The 16,394-nt window shown below is 34.4% G+C and overlaps 2 protein-coding genes across 6 annotated transcripts; both read right to left on the minus strand.

Moving 5' to 3' along the window:
* Positions 1–727: 727 nt before the first annotated feature.
* Positions 728–4,003, minus strand: LOC120202706. Its single transcript, XM_039203097.1, has 5 exons — positions 3,923–4,003; positions 2,770–2,899; positions 1,780–1,873; positions 1,261–1,341; positions 728–1,168 (listed from the first exon to the last, which is right to left on the minus strand). The coding sequence occupies exons 1-5, from the start codon at positions 3,954–3,956 to the stop codon at positions 1,031–1,033; spliced, it is 477 nt and encodes a 158-aa protein (XP_039059028.1). The 5' UTR covers positions 3,957–4,003; the 3' UTR covers positions 728–1,030.
* Positions 4,004–5,134: 1,131 nt separating this feature from the next.
* LOC120202932 lies at positions 5,135–15,996 on the minus strand. 5 transcript variants are annotated; one of them, XM_039203283.1, is made up of 13 exons: positions 15,889–15,996; positions 15,370–15,635; positions 14,826–14,903; positions 13,298–14,110; positions 12,661–12,746; positions 12,466–12,560; positions 12,077–12,385; positions 11,486–11,983; positions 10,687–11,335; positions 10,314–10,544; positions 10,068–10,192; positions 7,819–8,204; positions 5,135–6,501 (listed from the first exon to the last, which is right to left on the minus strand). In XM_039203283.1, the coding sequence occupies exons 2-13, from the start codon at positions 15,400–15,402 to the stop codon at positions 5,422–5,424; spliced, it is 4,383 nt and encodes a 1,460-aa protein (XP_039059214.1). In that variant the 5' UTR covers positions 15,403–15,635; positions 15,889–15,996; the 3' UTR covers positions 5,135–5,421. The 5 variants fall into 5 exon arrangements, with proteins under 5 accessions (XP_039059214.1, XP_039059218.1, XP_039059216.1 ...); XM_039203287.1 differs by lacking the exon at positions 15,889–15,996 and having other exon boundaries at positions 11,816–11,983; positions 15,370–15,750; XM_039203285.1 differs by lacking the exon at positions 15,889–15,996 and having other exon boundaries at positions 14,815–14,903; positions 15,370–15,750.
* Positions 15,997–16,394: the final 398 nt, after the last annotated feature.

Below are 16,394 nucleotides of genomic sequence, written 5' to 3' on the forward strand. Positions count from 1 at the left end.
AATTGTTCAAACATATTGCAATTGTGTAATTATATCTAAAGTCAATTTTATACTTGGTTTTCAAACACACAGTAAATGAAAACGAAAATTTATCTTTTATTATTTGAATATCATATTTATTAAAAAATATATAAATAAATACTTTGTAAACAAGATTAAACAAAATAAAATATACATAATTTTCTTTTAGTAGAAAAAAGGGTAAAACGTTATTTTTTTAAATTGATAATTTTTTAATATAGTTTTGCAGATGTATATGATTTACGTAGCTTAATTTTTGTTGAAATTTTATTAAATTAATATTAACATTAATTTAATAAAAAAAAAAGTATGCACAGTATGCTTGTTTATTTGGATTGATCACATGTCAGACAATCATATAGGTAGAAGTGATAACTAAATTGATTTAATATATATACATGAATTAGTCATTGTTTACAAAAATAGTAGTATTTGTTTGTTGTTATTAATTTGATACTTAAATGTTTCCATTTTACAAATTTGATACCTTTATTTTTCTTTAAGCAAATTTAGTACCTATATTCATCAAACATTACTTATTTGGTACTTGTATTTGAAATGTAAATACTATAAACACCTTCGATTTGAAATCAAATCCAACACTTGCGATCTCTAGGGATGAACGCAGGATTTATGTTAGAAGTGCAAACTTTTAAGGACTTATATTAGAAATTTAGAGGGTGTGAAGTTTAAAAATTTTGGAGTGTACGGAACTAAATCATCGATTAAAAAAAATACAAAGATATCTAGGTGTAACGTCACGACACCCCTCGATCCATCCCTGTCTCTATCTATTGACCCAAGCTAGGGACTACGTCATAACAAATAATGACACAATGCTTTGCCACAAGCTCTAGTTACACCAATGGTTTCAATAAGCAACAAAGTTAAAATTTAGTATCAGAACTGCATAGTTCCATATGTAATTTTCAAACAACGAATGGTAGAACCTACCTGTTTCAATCACTGAAACTCAACCATGATGACTCAGCAGTAACAAACATGAGTCTCACATGGTAGCTTCTACTTCAGGGTCGGCCTCCACCGGAACAGTAGGTGCGTTATTTCCACCTCGCAAACGTGAGGACACGTTGTCGATGGCCGCGTTGAGTTGGCTGATTTTTTCATTCAGGGTCTCCCTGGTTTTCTGCTTTCGATCAAGTAAGAAAGGTTCCGAATTAATATAAAGAGTGCAGGGCAACACTAAAACGTAATAGCATAAAAGTAGACCCTAATTACCTCTAAACCTTCTTCATAGTATATCGGTTGCTTTGCCTTACGGAATCCGTATTCATCTTCGTTTAGCAGGGATCTTCTAATCTGAATCAAAACAACAAACGAGAGGAGGATTTAACCTGGTAACGAAGATTTCAAATAACGAAAGAAAAAAAGGCGACAATTCATGGAACAGAAAGAACGGCAGATATCATTCCATCTATGTGGCAAAAGTTCTTAAAATACATGGAAGGACTTTTTAAAAACTGAATATATTAATTCCAACATTACCTCTGCACAACATCACGTCCAAGTCCGAATAACATAGTTCTAGTAATGCAAGTAAAGCTCTATGATAAGACAAGATAGCATGGAAGAGCACTATATAATATGATTTAGTTAAAAGACAGATGAACTAAGTTGATTTTTCTAAGATACCTTTAAATATTAATAGAAGATGATGATCAACTCTTTCAACAAGAACATAAATGCACTACTAAAAGGGCACAGGAAATTTAGAAACTGAAAGCAACAATTAATCACCTGTGGCGCAAAAATATATCCCAAAGTTCCAAATATAGCACCTCCTAAAAGAAAACCAGCAACGAAATCGGTTCCTCCACCACTGCTGCCACCGCTGCATGTATCAGGGTTAACAACAAAAGATGAGAAGAAGAAATTAGAAGCATTACTAATGGATAGGACAAGAACAACATATGCGATTCACAAAATCCTACTCCAAATAAGTCTAAACATAGCACAACATCCAAAGTAATAAATAATCAGTTTTTTCCTTCTTTTTTTCCCTTCTTGTTACGAGTAAAGAATCAGCCTAAGAACATTCAGGCGAAAGAAAGAAAGAAAAAAACGTGGAACATAAATGCCAGAGAGGAATTCAGATGGCTCTATGCTTTAAATCATTTTAGTTTTAAGCATGGAGAGAATAGAATAAGGTTGTTCAGCATCAAGAGAATTTATTACAGAGAAATCATCTGATCAACAGCTTTAAACATCATTAGGTATTAGTAGTAACAAGGGTCTGAGAAGATATTGTTTGCTGAAGATGTTTCAATATACATCATTATTCTATTTACATCATTATTCAAAATGAAAATCAACAATGAAACGAGAGAAACTCTACAGTGAGGATTTACTGAACCTGAGACTCTTGGATATTGATATTGTGACTTATGTTGTAATGTTTTTGACAATTGAATTTCAGATTTCTAATTTGTTTTCCCTATATTCGTCTCAAAATTGTGAAACTTCCAGGGCATTCTATTTCACAGATTTCTGGTTTAGCAAATCCGTATCAAGGAGGCTTAGTAAGACATGGGATTTGTCACGTGTGTCATCCTAAAATACAGCATGTGAGCAATCTAGTTCAAACACAAAACCATTAGAGATATGTGGCTTGAGTAGCCATAATTCAGAATCATAGGTTTGGCTTACCCCTTACAAGCATACTCTTATGAGAAACATGAATTTGCATCTAAGCTTATTTCAAGTGGACTGAAATCCAGAAAGACATACCGATACTGTGCAGAAACTGAAAATTGGTATTTTGATGGAATTGGTTTCCTTCGAACTGCCAGACTTGGTCTTTTCCCAAAGGTGCTGGACTTGGGGAACCAAACTTCACGTGCCTTGAGATGAGAACCAGCTATATAAACCAAGAAAGGAATAATAGTGTAATTTGAGCATGAAGCAAGAACTCATCAAAAAACCATTATTTTTCATGTCAATAGCAATCATCACATGCCCCAAGATCAGTCGATACGATAAAGAAACCAGTGAATTCATTTTTGGATGTTAGGTATATGGCTGCTTTTTCTCATAATTTATGGCATTTGAATCCTAGAATCCTCTTTTTTGTCAATTTTGAACCAAAAACTATAAGAATTCAATATGAAGGAAAATCATATGTACTCCAATCGAGAACTATTAATTAAAAAAAATCTATTCATAAAATTTGCATTTCCAATAAAAAAAAGAATGTGACAGAAGAAGTACATTGTTATCCTTACCAACAAGAAATACAATAAGAGCATGTTCTTTCAAGCTTAAATCACTTGAACAAATTAAAATAAACATTCTGAATCACGAAACAAACTTGAAGCATATCTACATACAGTCTTTTTCAATCCTTCATGTACTTTCAAACCTCAATAACATAATGCCATAAACAAACTAAAATAAACACATTGAATCAAATATCAAACTTAAACCATATCTATTTCTAGTATTTTCTATCCCTTATTTACGAACTTTAATCCTCTAACAGAGCAAGTATTAACTTTTTTTTTCGATGAACCTTTGGCATAGCAAATAGTAACCTCAAACTTCATCCGACGAACTCAACTTAATAAGTTACTTGCAGAAGGCTATGTTACCCGAACTTAAGTGTCAGTGTCCAACACATTCAAACACGAGTAAACAGATTTGATTCTCCAAATACAGATAAAAGAAACATAGAAAGAATCAGTATCGCTAACCAAACTATTTCCCCAGGCAGAAATCAGCTAAAAATATACAGAATTATAAGGCATGTTAAATATTCAAATAAAATGATTAAAAAAAGGACGGAAGCAATCAATATTTCAAAAGATTAAGGTTACATGATAATCACACTCAGAAATGAAAATTAAATAATAAATAAATAAAAAGCTTGTTAAAATTGAAAAACCTGAGATGGAAACGGGAGCCAAACAGTACGCCATGAGAGCTGTAGTTGAGAGAAAGCAAAGGGAAGTACGCAATATTTTTCTGTTCTTTTTTCCAGTGAATGGATTATAAAGTACCCTTAGTTTCTTATTTACGAGTATGCCCCTCTACGGAAAGTTTTTGCGAGGATTTTTTCGGAATAAATTACGTGGAAACATTTTGTAATTTTTTCACTTTTTGTTGACACTGAGATTAAGTCGTACCATATATATTTAAATTTAAAATCAATTAAATTTATTAAGTGATCATATTAAAAAAATATTATTTTTTAGAAGATTCGGATTCATTTGTTGTTCTCTTAAAAAGACTCGAATTTAATGTGACCATAATTATCTCATATTATAAAAAAAATTAAAATAAGCTAAATTTAAACAATGACATAATAACAGATAAATTATAAATTTTCAATAAAAAATTTAATGAATTTATTTATATATGATCAAACCTAAAACATAAAATTTTAAAATTTCAATCTTATGTCAAATTTAAATAATAATATCATTTTAATACCAAAATACAAATGGTTTAATGATAAAAGCATTATCAGTAATAATTAATTATTTTTATATTAATAGTTTAATTATTATTTATATGGTGATAATGACTTAATTGATTATTTTATTCGATGTTAAGAAGTTAACTGAGCGTAAATATAAAAATATTAAAATAAAATATTTTTAAATATAAAATTATTAAAAGTTATAAAATATAGTAAATTAGAAGGAAATATATATCATTATAAAAAGGAACTATCAACCAAATTTAAGTAACCTTTTACTTATATAGGTTGACATGGGCATTAGTCACTGGTTAATTAAGAAAACAAATTAAAATATCAAAAAATAAAAAAATAAAAAAGTTAATATTTTTAATGGTTTTATACATTTTTAAAAAAATTGAAGTAAAATCTAGAAATAGATGAATACTTAAATTAAGAGATTATAGATTTAATCATTCATAAAATTCGATTCGATACGAGTTTTTAGAACATCAACTCCACACTAACCCTAATTTTCTTATAAAAGCAAATTGAACCGTCATCATCCCATGGTGCAAAAGGGGAGAATTTCAACATCCCCCATCAAAAATAAGAAAAGTTAACAGACCTTTCAAAGGAGTTGCTGTGGAAACACTAACGACGAAATTCAGTGAGGAAAGAGGAACAGAAAAGATCTAGAAGAAGAAAATCAAATGATCAGAGCATTGGTTTGCAAATTTCTTGTCGACATTCCGAAGTAAGCCGGCTTTCGATCTCTTTATATACAAACAGCCGTGACTGTCTATGCACTCGAGAAAAGGAAACAAAAAAATAACAGATGAGAAGTTAATTGCTAAGTTTTGTATGGGTTATGAACAGATTGAAATGTGGATTCTCCGGAAAAAAACCCCAATGCAAGCCCATAGTATACATTTTTACCACATTCATGTAGGACACAATAGCCTAAGAAACTCACCATGAGCCTATTTTTCCGGGAAGCCCCGAAATAGTAGCAGTGAAGTATTCACAGGATGCCTTTCGGGCAGCTGCTGCTCTGGTTTAGGAACGGGTTTCACATCCCGTTCGTTCTCCGGGAAAGGGAAAGAAAGGGAAAGGGAGAGGGAGAGGGGGGCAGATACATCCTCCTCTTGCTTTCGGGTTACCTTATTATGCAGTTTGTTCTGGTTGTCACTTTTGTCTATTGCTCCAACAAAGAAAGGCAGGATTCCCTTGTTTGGTTGTCTCGTCTCAGCCCCCAAAGCAAGTTCAAGATTAGGAGAGACGTCATGAACTCGGTATTCCCCTGCACGACATGAATCCACGGGAAAGAATAAACCTTCACTATTTCCCAGATCCTCGGGGATTATCTTTTCTTCACAGGCATTGTTACATCTCTTCTCTTCGACTGAAGAGCCAGAACCTGGATTGTGTCTATCTGATGCTAAACTATCACTAAAAGGAACTTGATCTCTAGCACTGCTATATTGGTATATTTCGCTGAAACCCATCTTCAGCTTTTTATTAACATTCCCTCTATCTACAGGAACTCTTGTCGCCTCGCTCCATGGCATTTTTTGACTTGTAACAGTATAAACTTCAGAAACTGGTTCTGTAAGATCGATGTATGGGCGTTTCCGATGATTCAATTGCCAACACCCGAGATCTCTCTTTGAAGAAGTCTTCCCATCAGCACACTCATCCTTTGAATCCCTAATTTTAACAGAATCCTGCTCAGGCTTCTCCTCAACAACTGCCACTTGTTTTCCGGTAGGTACATCTATTAGAGATGGGTGATATTGGGAACAGTCGAGATCTGTATTTGAAGAAGTCTTAAAAGCAGCACACCCATTATCCTTTGAATCCCTAATTTTAACACAATCCCCATCAACCTTCTCCTCAACAACTATCTTTGGTTTTCCGGGAGGGCGATCTTTTAGTGATGGATAACCTTCTGCCATATGCATTTCCTCCTCAACTTTGAAAGAACCAGTATTGGTTTCAGTAGCTTGAAGGCAAGGTTTAAGATTGGGGTCGGATCTACAACCTGGAAATTTGCTCTCTTCCTGTAAAATAATGGCAGAAGTGTCAAATAAATAAAATACATTTCAGTCCATCCAAAAAGAGAAGCTGCTCAGAACAACACAATAAAAACTCAACACACGTCCGTAAATAAACTGAAGAAATCTTTTAAATAATAACACTTCTTTCAACCAACTTCCATATCTCCCTGCTTCACAGAAAAATGAATAAAATTAACAAAGTGCTCGCTATTACAAGACATTCCATTCCCACTTGTGTACGACAGACTTCAGACGCTAATGACGCTAATGACACTTCCAACAAAGGTCAAAATCAGAATTATCAGTCCAGTAACTCGGTAGAACTGTGATGCAACACATTTTCCCTGGATTTATGACCCAAAGTCTCTACCACCCTTAAACTCCAATCAAACCAAATTGGCAAATATAAAGGAGTCTCAAACAGAAAAGAAAATATATTAGATACTAAGAATACATAGCTCAAAATATACTAGATATTAGTCTTAAAAGTAAATAGCTATTGCTAACAAGGTGTTAAGAAAAATGAGCAAACAGTAAAATATTGGAGATGAAACACCAAGGAGTGCAGGGTTGCACCAGGGTTGTAATGGAGCATTTAACCAATTTAATGAGGTTTATGTGTTCCCCTATTTCCCTTTGAGGATATTTATACCCATGCACATATAATGAGACAAAAGAACCAACACTGTCATCGAACTAGTGTTATTCATCAGGGAAAAAAAAAGGTCCCATGCACAGGCAAGCATTTTGCCTTTAATAAATAACAGTAGAGGTGACACCTGCTATCGATCATAGTAAGAACATTCATGATGAAGAGAGAGACACAAGAACAGGGATGGAACAGCAATCCATGACTGCACAGAATTTGACTTCATGTTGACTTCTACAATGATGTGCGAGCTATAACAGGGAAAAAGCAAACACTGATATTTCAAGCAGGGCCAATGAAATATTTAAAAGGTTTAGAATTTACATAAAAGAATGTTAAAAATGAATTTTGACAAGACTATCATTAGAAAAGAGAAACAAAAACATGCTTCCACAAACTAAGAAACTGAATAGAATCAGAGAAAAACTTGAAATTTATAAGCCTTTTGAAGCACCACGTACATTGACAAGCAAAAAAAAAAAGTAGATCCTTTCTTGAAATGGATTATATTGATTTCTTGTTGATTTGAACATGTCACTTAATAACATTCTATAGCTCATTGTAGGTTTCAAGGTTAGTAAACAATGGCAAGAATTGAAAAAACAAACCAACTATAGCGAAACATCGACTTGACAGTAATTTAGGTAAAATATATTGAAAGAACACATTACCGGAGTACTGGTGCATTTCATTTTTGTATGTACCTCTGTGCTGCTTGTTGCAATTCTAGACAAGAATTCAGGGTCAACTTTGCCGTCTTGCTCCTCCAATTTTGCTTTTATACCACCATATGTCTGCTCAAAAGAAGAAACCTTATTATCACTGACACTAACTGTAGAGATACATGTCTTTTCGAAAGCAGTGGTCACTGGGACTACATTGCACGAATTGTCACAAGTCGCTGATTCATTATCTGCCGGCTGAGGACAATCGGTATATATTTGACTCTCCAAAGGTACCATACTTGCATCACGATTGCACACCATCTTTGAGGAATTTGAACAGACTGACTTTCTTCCCTTGAAAACACCCCAAAGAAATAATAAGTTATTCCACCCTGCAAACAAAAAATCAGAAAGTTCTAGCATGAAGTTTTTCCCCATCTAAAGAAGAGAATAAAACATATTGAACATAAAAAACACAGAATCATACAAATTCAAAAGAAACAAAAACTAATCTGAAAACTAAGGCTTTGCTCGGTAGGATGGAAAGAATATCAAAATATGGAAAACTAGAGAAGGAAAAAAGGAAGGATATAAAAGACTTTTTTTTTCCTTTAGTGTGCTTGGTAAGAAAGAGAAGTAAAAGGAAAAATAACTTTCTTTACAACCATTGGTTAGCATGGTTGAAAATGAGAGGAAATAAAATAAAAATACCATTAGACCTTTGCAAGTTAAGATTAAAAAATAAATTTTGAACATAATGAATGATCTTGTAAATATACACAATTGACTCAGACTACTCTGATTTTCTTTCCTACTTCAAGTGGATTTTGTTTATATGCTTACCTATTTTCTTTCCAACCAAGTACCAAGCACACCCAAAAATCATTTTCTTTCCACGTTTCCACCCACCTCTATCCATCCTCTTACTTTCTACTAAACTAAGCGCACCCTAAGAGACAAACCAGAATCGATCTAAAAGAGTTACAGTTGTAAAAGGATATATAAAAAATAGTTGTCCAATCCTGTCAAGTACAACTTAAGAGAATGATATAATGTTCTGTGCTTAGCAAACAGACAGACAGGGGATCCATCGATTTCAGATTTAAGAATCACCTATATAATCACATTGAATGGGTGGAATGGAAGAAAAAAGATTCATATAATCTGTCCTTGCTAATTTGGGATTAAAATGCAGTTGATTCTGACTTGTGTTAATGCAGAAACAGGAAGCCATGCAGGGGGTGAAAACAGCTCAATAAGGCTTCAAAACTCTAAATAAATGACCTACACAAGACAAAAGGAACCATACTCCAGATATTCCTTTAAATACATTCTGTACATGATAACATTGCAATCAATGATATCAAGCCAAAACCAAATAGTAAAATGCCAAACCCACATTAAAAATGTGGAAAATGTGCTAAAGAAATTGCAATTATTTGCAACAGCAAATCTATAGTTTACAAACAAATTACTACTCTCCAATCAAACCTATCGTACTGTGAGCATGCTCTAATACAGCATGCAGCACAGTGGTTGACAAGAGAAAAAGGAATCATTAAGTGGCAACAGATGTTTCCTGTGTCGCCTTATTCAAGGTTATAACCAAAAAGACCTTTTCTTTTTTCGCCATCATTAGGATCCTTGGTTTGAAACACTGTGAGTTCACATAAACTAATGCCTACAGCTTGGCCATTGATGCATCATATCATCACCCATACAACCCTAGCCCACTAAAGATAATGCTAAACACTCAATCCCTTATTATCTAAACACCCCACAACTTACAGATTTCAGTGGATGGCATTTTCGTTAGATCCATATAGAATGCAGTTTTGTCCACAAATAATCTGTGTATAGGGGAAAATGCAAAAAATTCCGAGTTCAATATCATTTCAAACCTCCTAATGTTCCCTCCGATTTTTCTCACAATATTTCCGAGTTCAATGCTAAAAATCTAAGAAGTTTGAGATCACATTAGGGGGTTATTAATATCATGGAATTCCCATATCCAGGCAATATGGTTAAGGACTGAGATCTTTGAGTCGTAGCAATTTATACTTGGAGTTGCAAATATCAAAATTAGCCCCCATGACCAAGCTTGATCAGTACCTAAAAAGCCAGTGTGGTGCAGTCAAACAGACATATCCTTTATCCTTTCCTTGTTGTGAATCTTGGGTAAAGCATATAATCCAACCAAATGTAAAATTACAGGGAACTACACTTGATTTTAATATCTCAATTGAAATCCTTACGCTGGCTATGTTCAGGAAGCTGGTTGGAGGGGAATATCAAAAGCTCAACACCTTCAAAATTTCCTTTGAGGGCAAGATCATTCTTGACCATGTTATCCAAAAGCATCTTGTAGTTCTTATCATAACTGCAAAATAAGCAGCAGAAATAAATTTTAAAACACTGAACCACGGAAATTGCATTAATGATCAACCCAAGCTAGAGAAACAAGGATAGAGAAGGGCAGGGAAGGTATATTCAAAATCTACCTTTCAAGGTCTTTGGCAAAGAAGTATAAAGCAATATTAACTTCTTTAGGACTACCAGTATGGAACTGTGTCGGCCAAGTGCTCAAGCGAGGTACTTCAGTCAATGAAACTTTGGGGGGAAATGTGTTAACAACACCCAGCACTTTAGGTGATGCAAGGGTTGAGATATGGGCTTGAATACCACCACAAAACACAGGAGGTTTTCCATATTTATTCACATCAAAAGCCCCCCTGCATAGAAGTAACAAAATCTATCACATTCAAGAAACATCTCAAGGAAGGGTATGCTGAAGCAATAAATGAAAATGAACCCAAATGGGGCATCATGTTAACCAAAAAAGAGAACGGTTAAATAGAAGGACAAGAATCCTACTGCCAGATGTATTCATGTTCTGGGATGGCTGACATCTTTGAGACAGCAGATACTGTGGCTAAAGGAGGGGCGTGGATATCTCTGATTGAAAGATTGCCCACAGAAGAAACTACAGAGACAGCATCAGTGGAATGTGAATTAAGCAGCTTCATACTACCAGTGGAAGCCTGATTACAAATATTTGCTTGTGTTTCATCTTTATCTTCAACAGAAATCACATTCTTTTCCTTATTGCAAATTGGTGATAGATCTTGAGAAGTTCTTTCACATATTCCAGGCTTCAAACGTATAGCTGCCTCAATTGCAGCTTTTAACTTATTGCCTTTATTTATCACCTCTGAAGAAGTTCTAGGAGCAGACTGATCAGTACCAGAAGCCAGACAGACTGAACAATATTCAGCTGCATGACCCATTTCTTTGCATTTTAGACATGGAACTCTTTTGGAGGATCGACTAACAGCACTCTCCCTTGTTTTCTCACTCTGGTTTGTTGAATCGATTGACTGAGTAAGGGCATCTGACATAACTCCATTAATGTTACTAGGCTGCCTCTCAAACACCTGTGAAGAACTTAATGAGGTTTCCTCCTTCAGGCTCACATGGTTTAACTTCTGTTCAGAAGAAATGCGTCCACTGGTGGATGAAACAACTGCAAAATAAGAAGAATGCACTTAAGTTGCTGGAATCAGCCGAAAGAAAACAAGAATACAAGGTAAAAGCAGAGTACATAACAAAACATTCTAATTTTAGTTAACACTTAAGAAAATAGCAGTCCCACCATCAGAACTTCACAACATACCAGAAGAAACTGCATTTCCGACACCTCTACGAGCTAGACTGCTAGTTGATCTTGATAAAGTATTTGGTCTTCCATCAGACTGAACGGCCTTAGTTTCCCGGTGGTTGATTGCAGATGAATGAGAAATTACATCAGCACGAGGTGTAAGTTTCTGATCAACCTTAGGCGTCACAACGGTAGGACTAGAGTGGTCCAATTTCGTGATTTTTTTCCTTTCTAATGATATCCGCTCTTTAACGTTATTTAATCCTTTCAGATCTTGAACATGAGGATATTTAGATGATAGCAATTTAAAATTTGATTCCCCAGCATTTAACCGTCCAGAGTTACCGGATTTAAATGACATTGATTTGCCAATCATTCTAGCAGGTTCCTCCTTGCTACCAAGTGATGCATGTTCTCTAGCACTTTTACATTTCTGAAGAACAACCTCATCTACAAGCTTCACTTTAGGTTTGGAATTTAAAGTGTTGAATGAATTGCATTTCAATAAGCTCCCTGTAACAATGAGAACAGTATGCCACTGTTAAAAACTTAAAAAAACATATTGGGGGGGGGGGGGAATTTAGACAGAAATATCAATTCACTTACTCTTTGGTGTTTGCAGCCGTGGAGCAGAATTCGGAGAGGATACAGCTTCTGGCACATCATTACCAGAATGGTTGCCAAGAGAAATCTGCGGAAATGGCCTCACTTTCCCCTTATCTAAGTTCTTAAATGAACCCTCTCGAGACAAGGAAGATACTCTGCTGGGGCTCAATGATTTTGGTGATCCCATATTTGTTTCAACAGCCTGCCTTTTTGGAGCCAAAGCACCCTCAAGATTTTCAACATGTCTCTTACCTAAGATACGTGTACTTGAGCTAAGTTTTTTTGCCTTTTTTACCTCAGCATCCAAACCTTGAAATTCAATTGCAAAAATATGTCAGCACATGCTCTTGCTTGGGTGTGATTTTTATTCCAGCTGTTTGATAACTAACCTTGCCTTTGGCTTTCAGTTTCCTCAGCCAGCTTGCATTCTTCACAGAGCCAATCACCTTCGGGAACTTTCCGAAGCATTTCTCGCATACAGTAACTGATTAATAGCATCAATAACATAAAACTCACAACTGAATATAGATACAGACAAAGTTAAATAGAAATGCACATATGGCTGAAGGGATTTGTGCACATACGTGTGTTCTGCACCATCAGTGCACTTGCTACATATTGCAAGCAAATCTTCTCGTCCTGCATCCCCACAAATATCACATACCTTAACCTATTCCAGAAAATTCGGGAAACAAGAAAAGACAAATCAGAAAAACTTACTGGCATAATAAATTTGAAAAAGGGAGAAAATGAAAACAGATGTACTGATCCCACGAGGAAGAGAAGAAAGGAACTCTTCTATTTTAAGTATATAATTATGATGGAGCCCACTTAATAATCTATTAATCTTAAACCACTTAACAAGTTTAGGCACTTAACAAGTTTAGGGACCTTCTATTCATTTTCAAAGCACTTGTTGCCCATTAAAACATTCATTTAATGACACCTAAAAGAATGAGGGATCTGCCTTGCGCCAGAACCTTACAATAAGTTCAAGAATATCTTAATCACTACTTACATTCTCCTAGGATGGCACCTCCACTACAAGTGCAAATGGAAAACCAATTAAAATATGGTATTTTCAATACCTTTACTCTCAAATCAACTAAATGAAGCTAAACAACCAACTTTCAGAGTGTTGGTCCTACGAAACTCGAGTCTCAGTCATGCATGCACACTTTCTTCATACAGTCTCATAAAGAAAAACATAAAGTTACTTACATCATGTTCTGAGGCATCGGACTCATAACCCTCATCCAGAGAAGCTGTTTCCAAAGGAGACTTGTGCTTTTCAGGTAACTTCAAAGACTCATCTAGCTCATCTTCCTTCAAACTTCTCCCAGTTTTATATAGTGCGTCCTCACTATTGTCATCAATATCTGCTTCTAACTTAGGATAGATTTTGGGAGAAATTTCAGGTTTGTTGCCTCCAACAGCACTCTTGCTGCTTCCAGAATGTGAATATGGAATTTCGATCCTAGGTGAACTACTGCCAGAATCAACCTCCTTAATAGAAGGAAGTTCTGAAAAGTCTAACTTCTGGGAAGAGGGCACCTTTCCGCATCCTAAACTACGAACTGTTGCTGAGCTATGACTTTGAGATGAATTCTTACAGTCTAAATCCTTGTTACAATAACTAAAAGCTATATTTGCATCACTGGCTCTACCAGCACATACAATACTATCAACATGGCTTTCAACAACTTTGGAAGATGGTCGTGCCGTTGCTTTACTTTCTAAATTTTCAGAGTAGGGATCATGGCTTGAATTGACATCGAGTAAATCACTTGCCTCACTGGGGCTTTGGTATAAGCTGTCACCTGTTTTATCCTCATTGATCGAATACTGGCATGCAACAGCAACATGATCAGTTTCATCAGAAAACTCATCACTCTTTGATCCCATCTGAGCTATGCTTAGGTGCATACAAGATGAACAAGGAGCAGAGAACACGTTGCAGACTCCAGATTCTGCTTTTGCACAATCCTTTTGGCTCATGTACTGCCTAATTAATCTTTTTAAAGTTTTCGGTACCTAGGATAAAAAAAAAAGCAAAGCAAATAATGAATATCACAAAATTTCCATGGATTCCAAAGCTAATTTGAAGGAACCAAATGTTCAGACTCAAAATACATTTAATATATCACATGCAACTAAACTAATACCAAAGGAAAATATTTTTTATTCAACCATCACGAAAGAAAAGATTCAGCTATACTCCATTGCATTTTTCTACTTTCAAAACATTCCATGACACTCAGCTATACAACTGTTTGAAAAGATTCATCTATATTTGCATCATGAGAAAACAGGTGCATGCATGATAAGAATTTTCTTTCTTGGTACTAAAAATACTAAGAAAATGGAAAATATGAAGTGCATTTGCTATCTTAGTGATCATATTTGAATCCAGCAAAACAAAAAAGATTTGGAGATGACAGATAAAAACGAAGTAGTAGGTACTAGGTACATCATTTTCTTGCATTGCATTCCATTTCTAAGTCAGTCCAAGAAATGGTATGAATGGAAAAATACAGTAATTTTCTTTCATTCTTCCCTCCAATCTCTTCATCCTCGTAGTTCTCAAAACACTTCATGAAGAAAAATTTAAAGGTAGCCATAACAACATAACGTTAAAAGTAATACATGTTCTTTCTTCTTTGAACTTAAAACATTATACTAACAAAATTGATTAACAAAAAATAAACAGCAAGTTAAGAACATATATTGCAGATTACCCTGTTCTCACTGTATTCTTCTGAACACTCTGATCCATTTCATCCAAAGGCCCTTGAATGCAGTAAAACCCTCTTAAAACAGGTGTGATCTAAAAAGCACGTCAAACTGAATCAAATAAAGCATCATTAAACAGAATTCAATGAATATAATCCCTTCCACTAGAAGTGATCTAATTTTGTAACAAAACCACATAAACAAAAACTAGCATCTAAACTCCATAGAGGCCTAACAGTGTCATATTTTTTGGCACGATTAAGCACAACAAGCAAGTTAAGAAATATACTCAGTTTCTAAATAGAACCCAAAACCCTAATTCCCAACTTAGGCTATTCAACATCACAATGGAGTAATGGACTGATACAGCAGATTTCAGGATAAATATTAACAATATTTTCACATATGCTACAACTAATTTAAACGAATCAAACATTTGAACCCAATACACAAATAATTAAAATTCGAAAAGAAAAACTGAATTCAACATTCAAATGTTTAATTTGATTAAGATTAAACAAAAACCTAATTAAAAAAAGAAAAAGAAAATATAATTGTACATGTTCCTGGTTCATAGGTTTTCTCCGTCGCATTGTAAAGCTCCTCAACAGGCCGCTCCTTCCGCCTCACCACAACAGCTGCTGTTCCCGCCGCCGCCATCGCCGAGCAAACGATCGAAATGCAAATTGAACATCAAACTAATTTCTCTCTTTATCTCTCTGGATTCTCCCTCCCTCCCTCCCTATTTAACCTCAAATGAAGGTTCCCGATTCCAAATTCAATCTCGATTCCCCCAATTTCTACTTCAGATATCTTCTCCGTTAATCTGACCCCCAAAAAAAATTCACAAAATAAACATGAAAATACAAATCAATACACCGCAACAAATAAAAAAATCAACTTTTTATCTATAAATTAAAAAAAAACGTGTTTTTTCCTCTCTCTCTTTTTCTCTTTATATATCGATGATATCAGAAGAAGAAGAAATCTTGGAAATGGTAATTACAGAATCAAAAACCTCTGATCATAAATTACAATTAAAAAAACTTAGAATCCTTAAAATAAATAAATAAATTTACCTCTCTTTTTTCACTAGATTTTCTCAAAATGTGGGCAAAACCTCTCCACTGTTTCTGTATTTTCTCCGCTTTATAACTATCATTGTACTGTAATCAATTCATTGTTACATATACGTACATTTATAATCAATACGCAACTGTATTAATTCATAATCAATTAGTTATTATAAAATATAGATAAAGAGATTGATAATTTGAATATATATTAAAATAAAACGTAAAGTATATAAATAGTCTACCGACTATACGATGTTATTTTGTTAAGTCTCATGATTATTAGAAGTTATAAAATGATCTATTATTATAGGATGTTACTTTGTTTAGTCCATCGATTATTAAAACTTATTAAATGGTCATCTGACTATTCATATGTTTCAAACTTGTCATTTTCTAATAAAAATTTGACGGTCGTCTGAGTTAAACGTTAACATGTTGATTGAGATATGACAAAATATGATCCCATAATCGTTTGAGTTGTGTAGTCGTTTGATATTCGAGATCGTATT

Source organism: Hibiscus syriacus, unplaced genomic scaffold, assembly GCF_006381635.1.
Source record: "Hibiscus syriacus cultivar Baekdansim isolate YM2019G1 unplaced genomic scaffold, ASM638163v2 tig00009009_pilon, whole genome shotgun sequence".
Taxonomy (NCBI): Eukaryota; Viridiplantae; Streptophyta; class Magnoliopsida; order Malvales; family Malvaceae; genus Hibiscus; species Hibiscus syriacus.

Coding starts and splice junctions, on each gene's coding strand:
- LOC120202932 (XM_039203283.1), bottom strand. CDS start 15,402: ATGCGACGGAGAAAACCTATGAACCAGGAACAT. Junction 12,747..13,297: donor CCGATGCCTCAGAACATGAT/GTAAGTAACTTT, acceptor TTTCTGGAATAG/GTTAAGGTATGTGATATTTG. Junction 6,502..7,818: donor TGAAATGCACCAGTACTCCG/GTAATGTGTTCT, acceptor ATTATTTTACAG/GAAGAGAGCAAATTTCCAGG.
- LOC120202706 (XM_039203097.1), bottom strand. CDS start 3,956: ATGGCGTACTGTTTGGCTCCCGTTTCCATCTCAG. Junction 2,900..3,922: donor GGCTCCCGTTTCCATCTCAG/GTTTTTCAATTT, acceptor TGGTTTATATAG/CTGGTTCTCATCTCAAGGCA. Junction 1,874..2,769: donor TCAGTTTCTGCACAGTATCG/GTATGTCTTTCT, acceptor TGATACATGCAG/CGGTGGCAGCAGTGGTGGAG.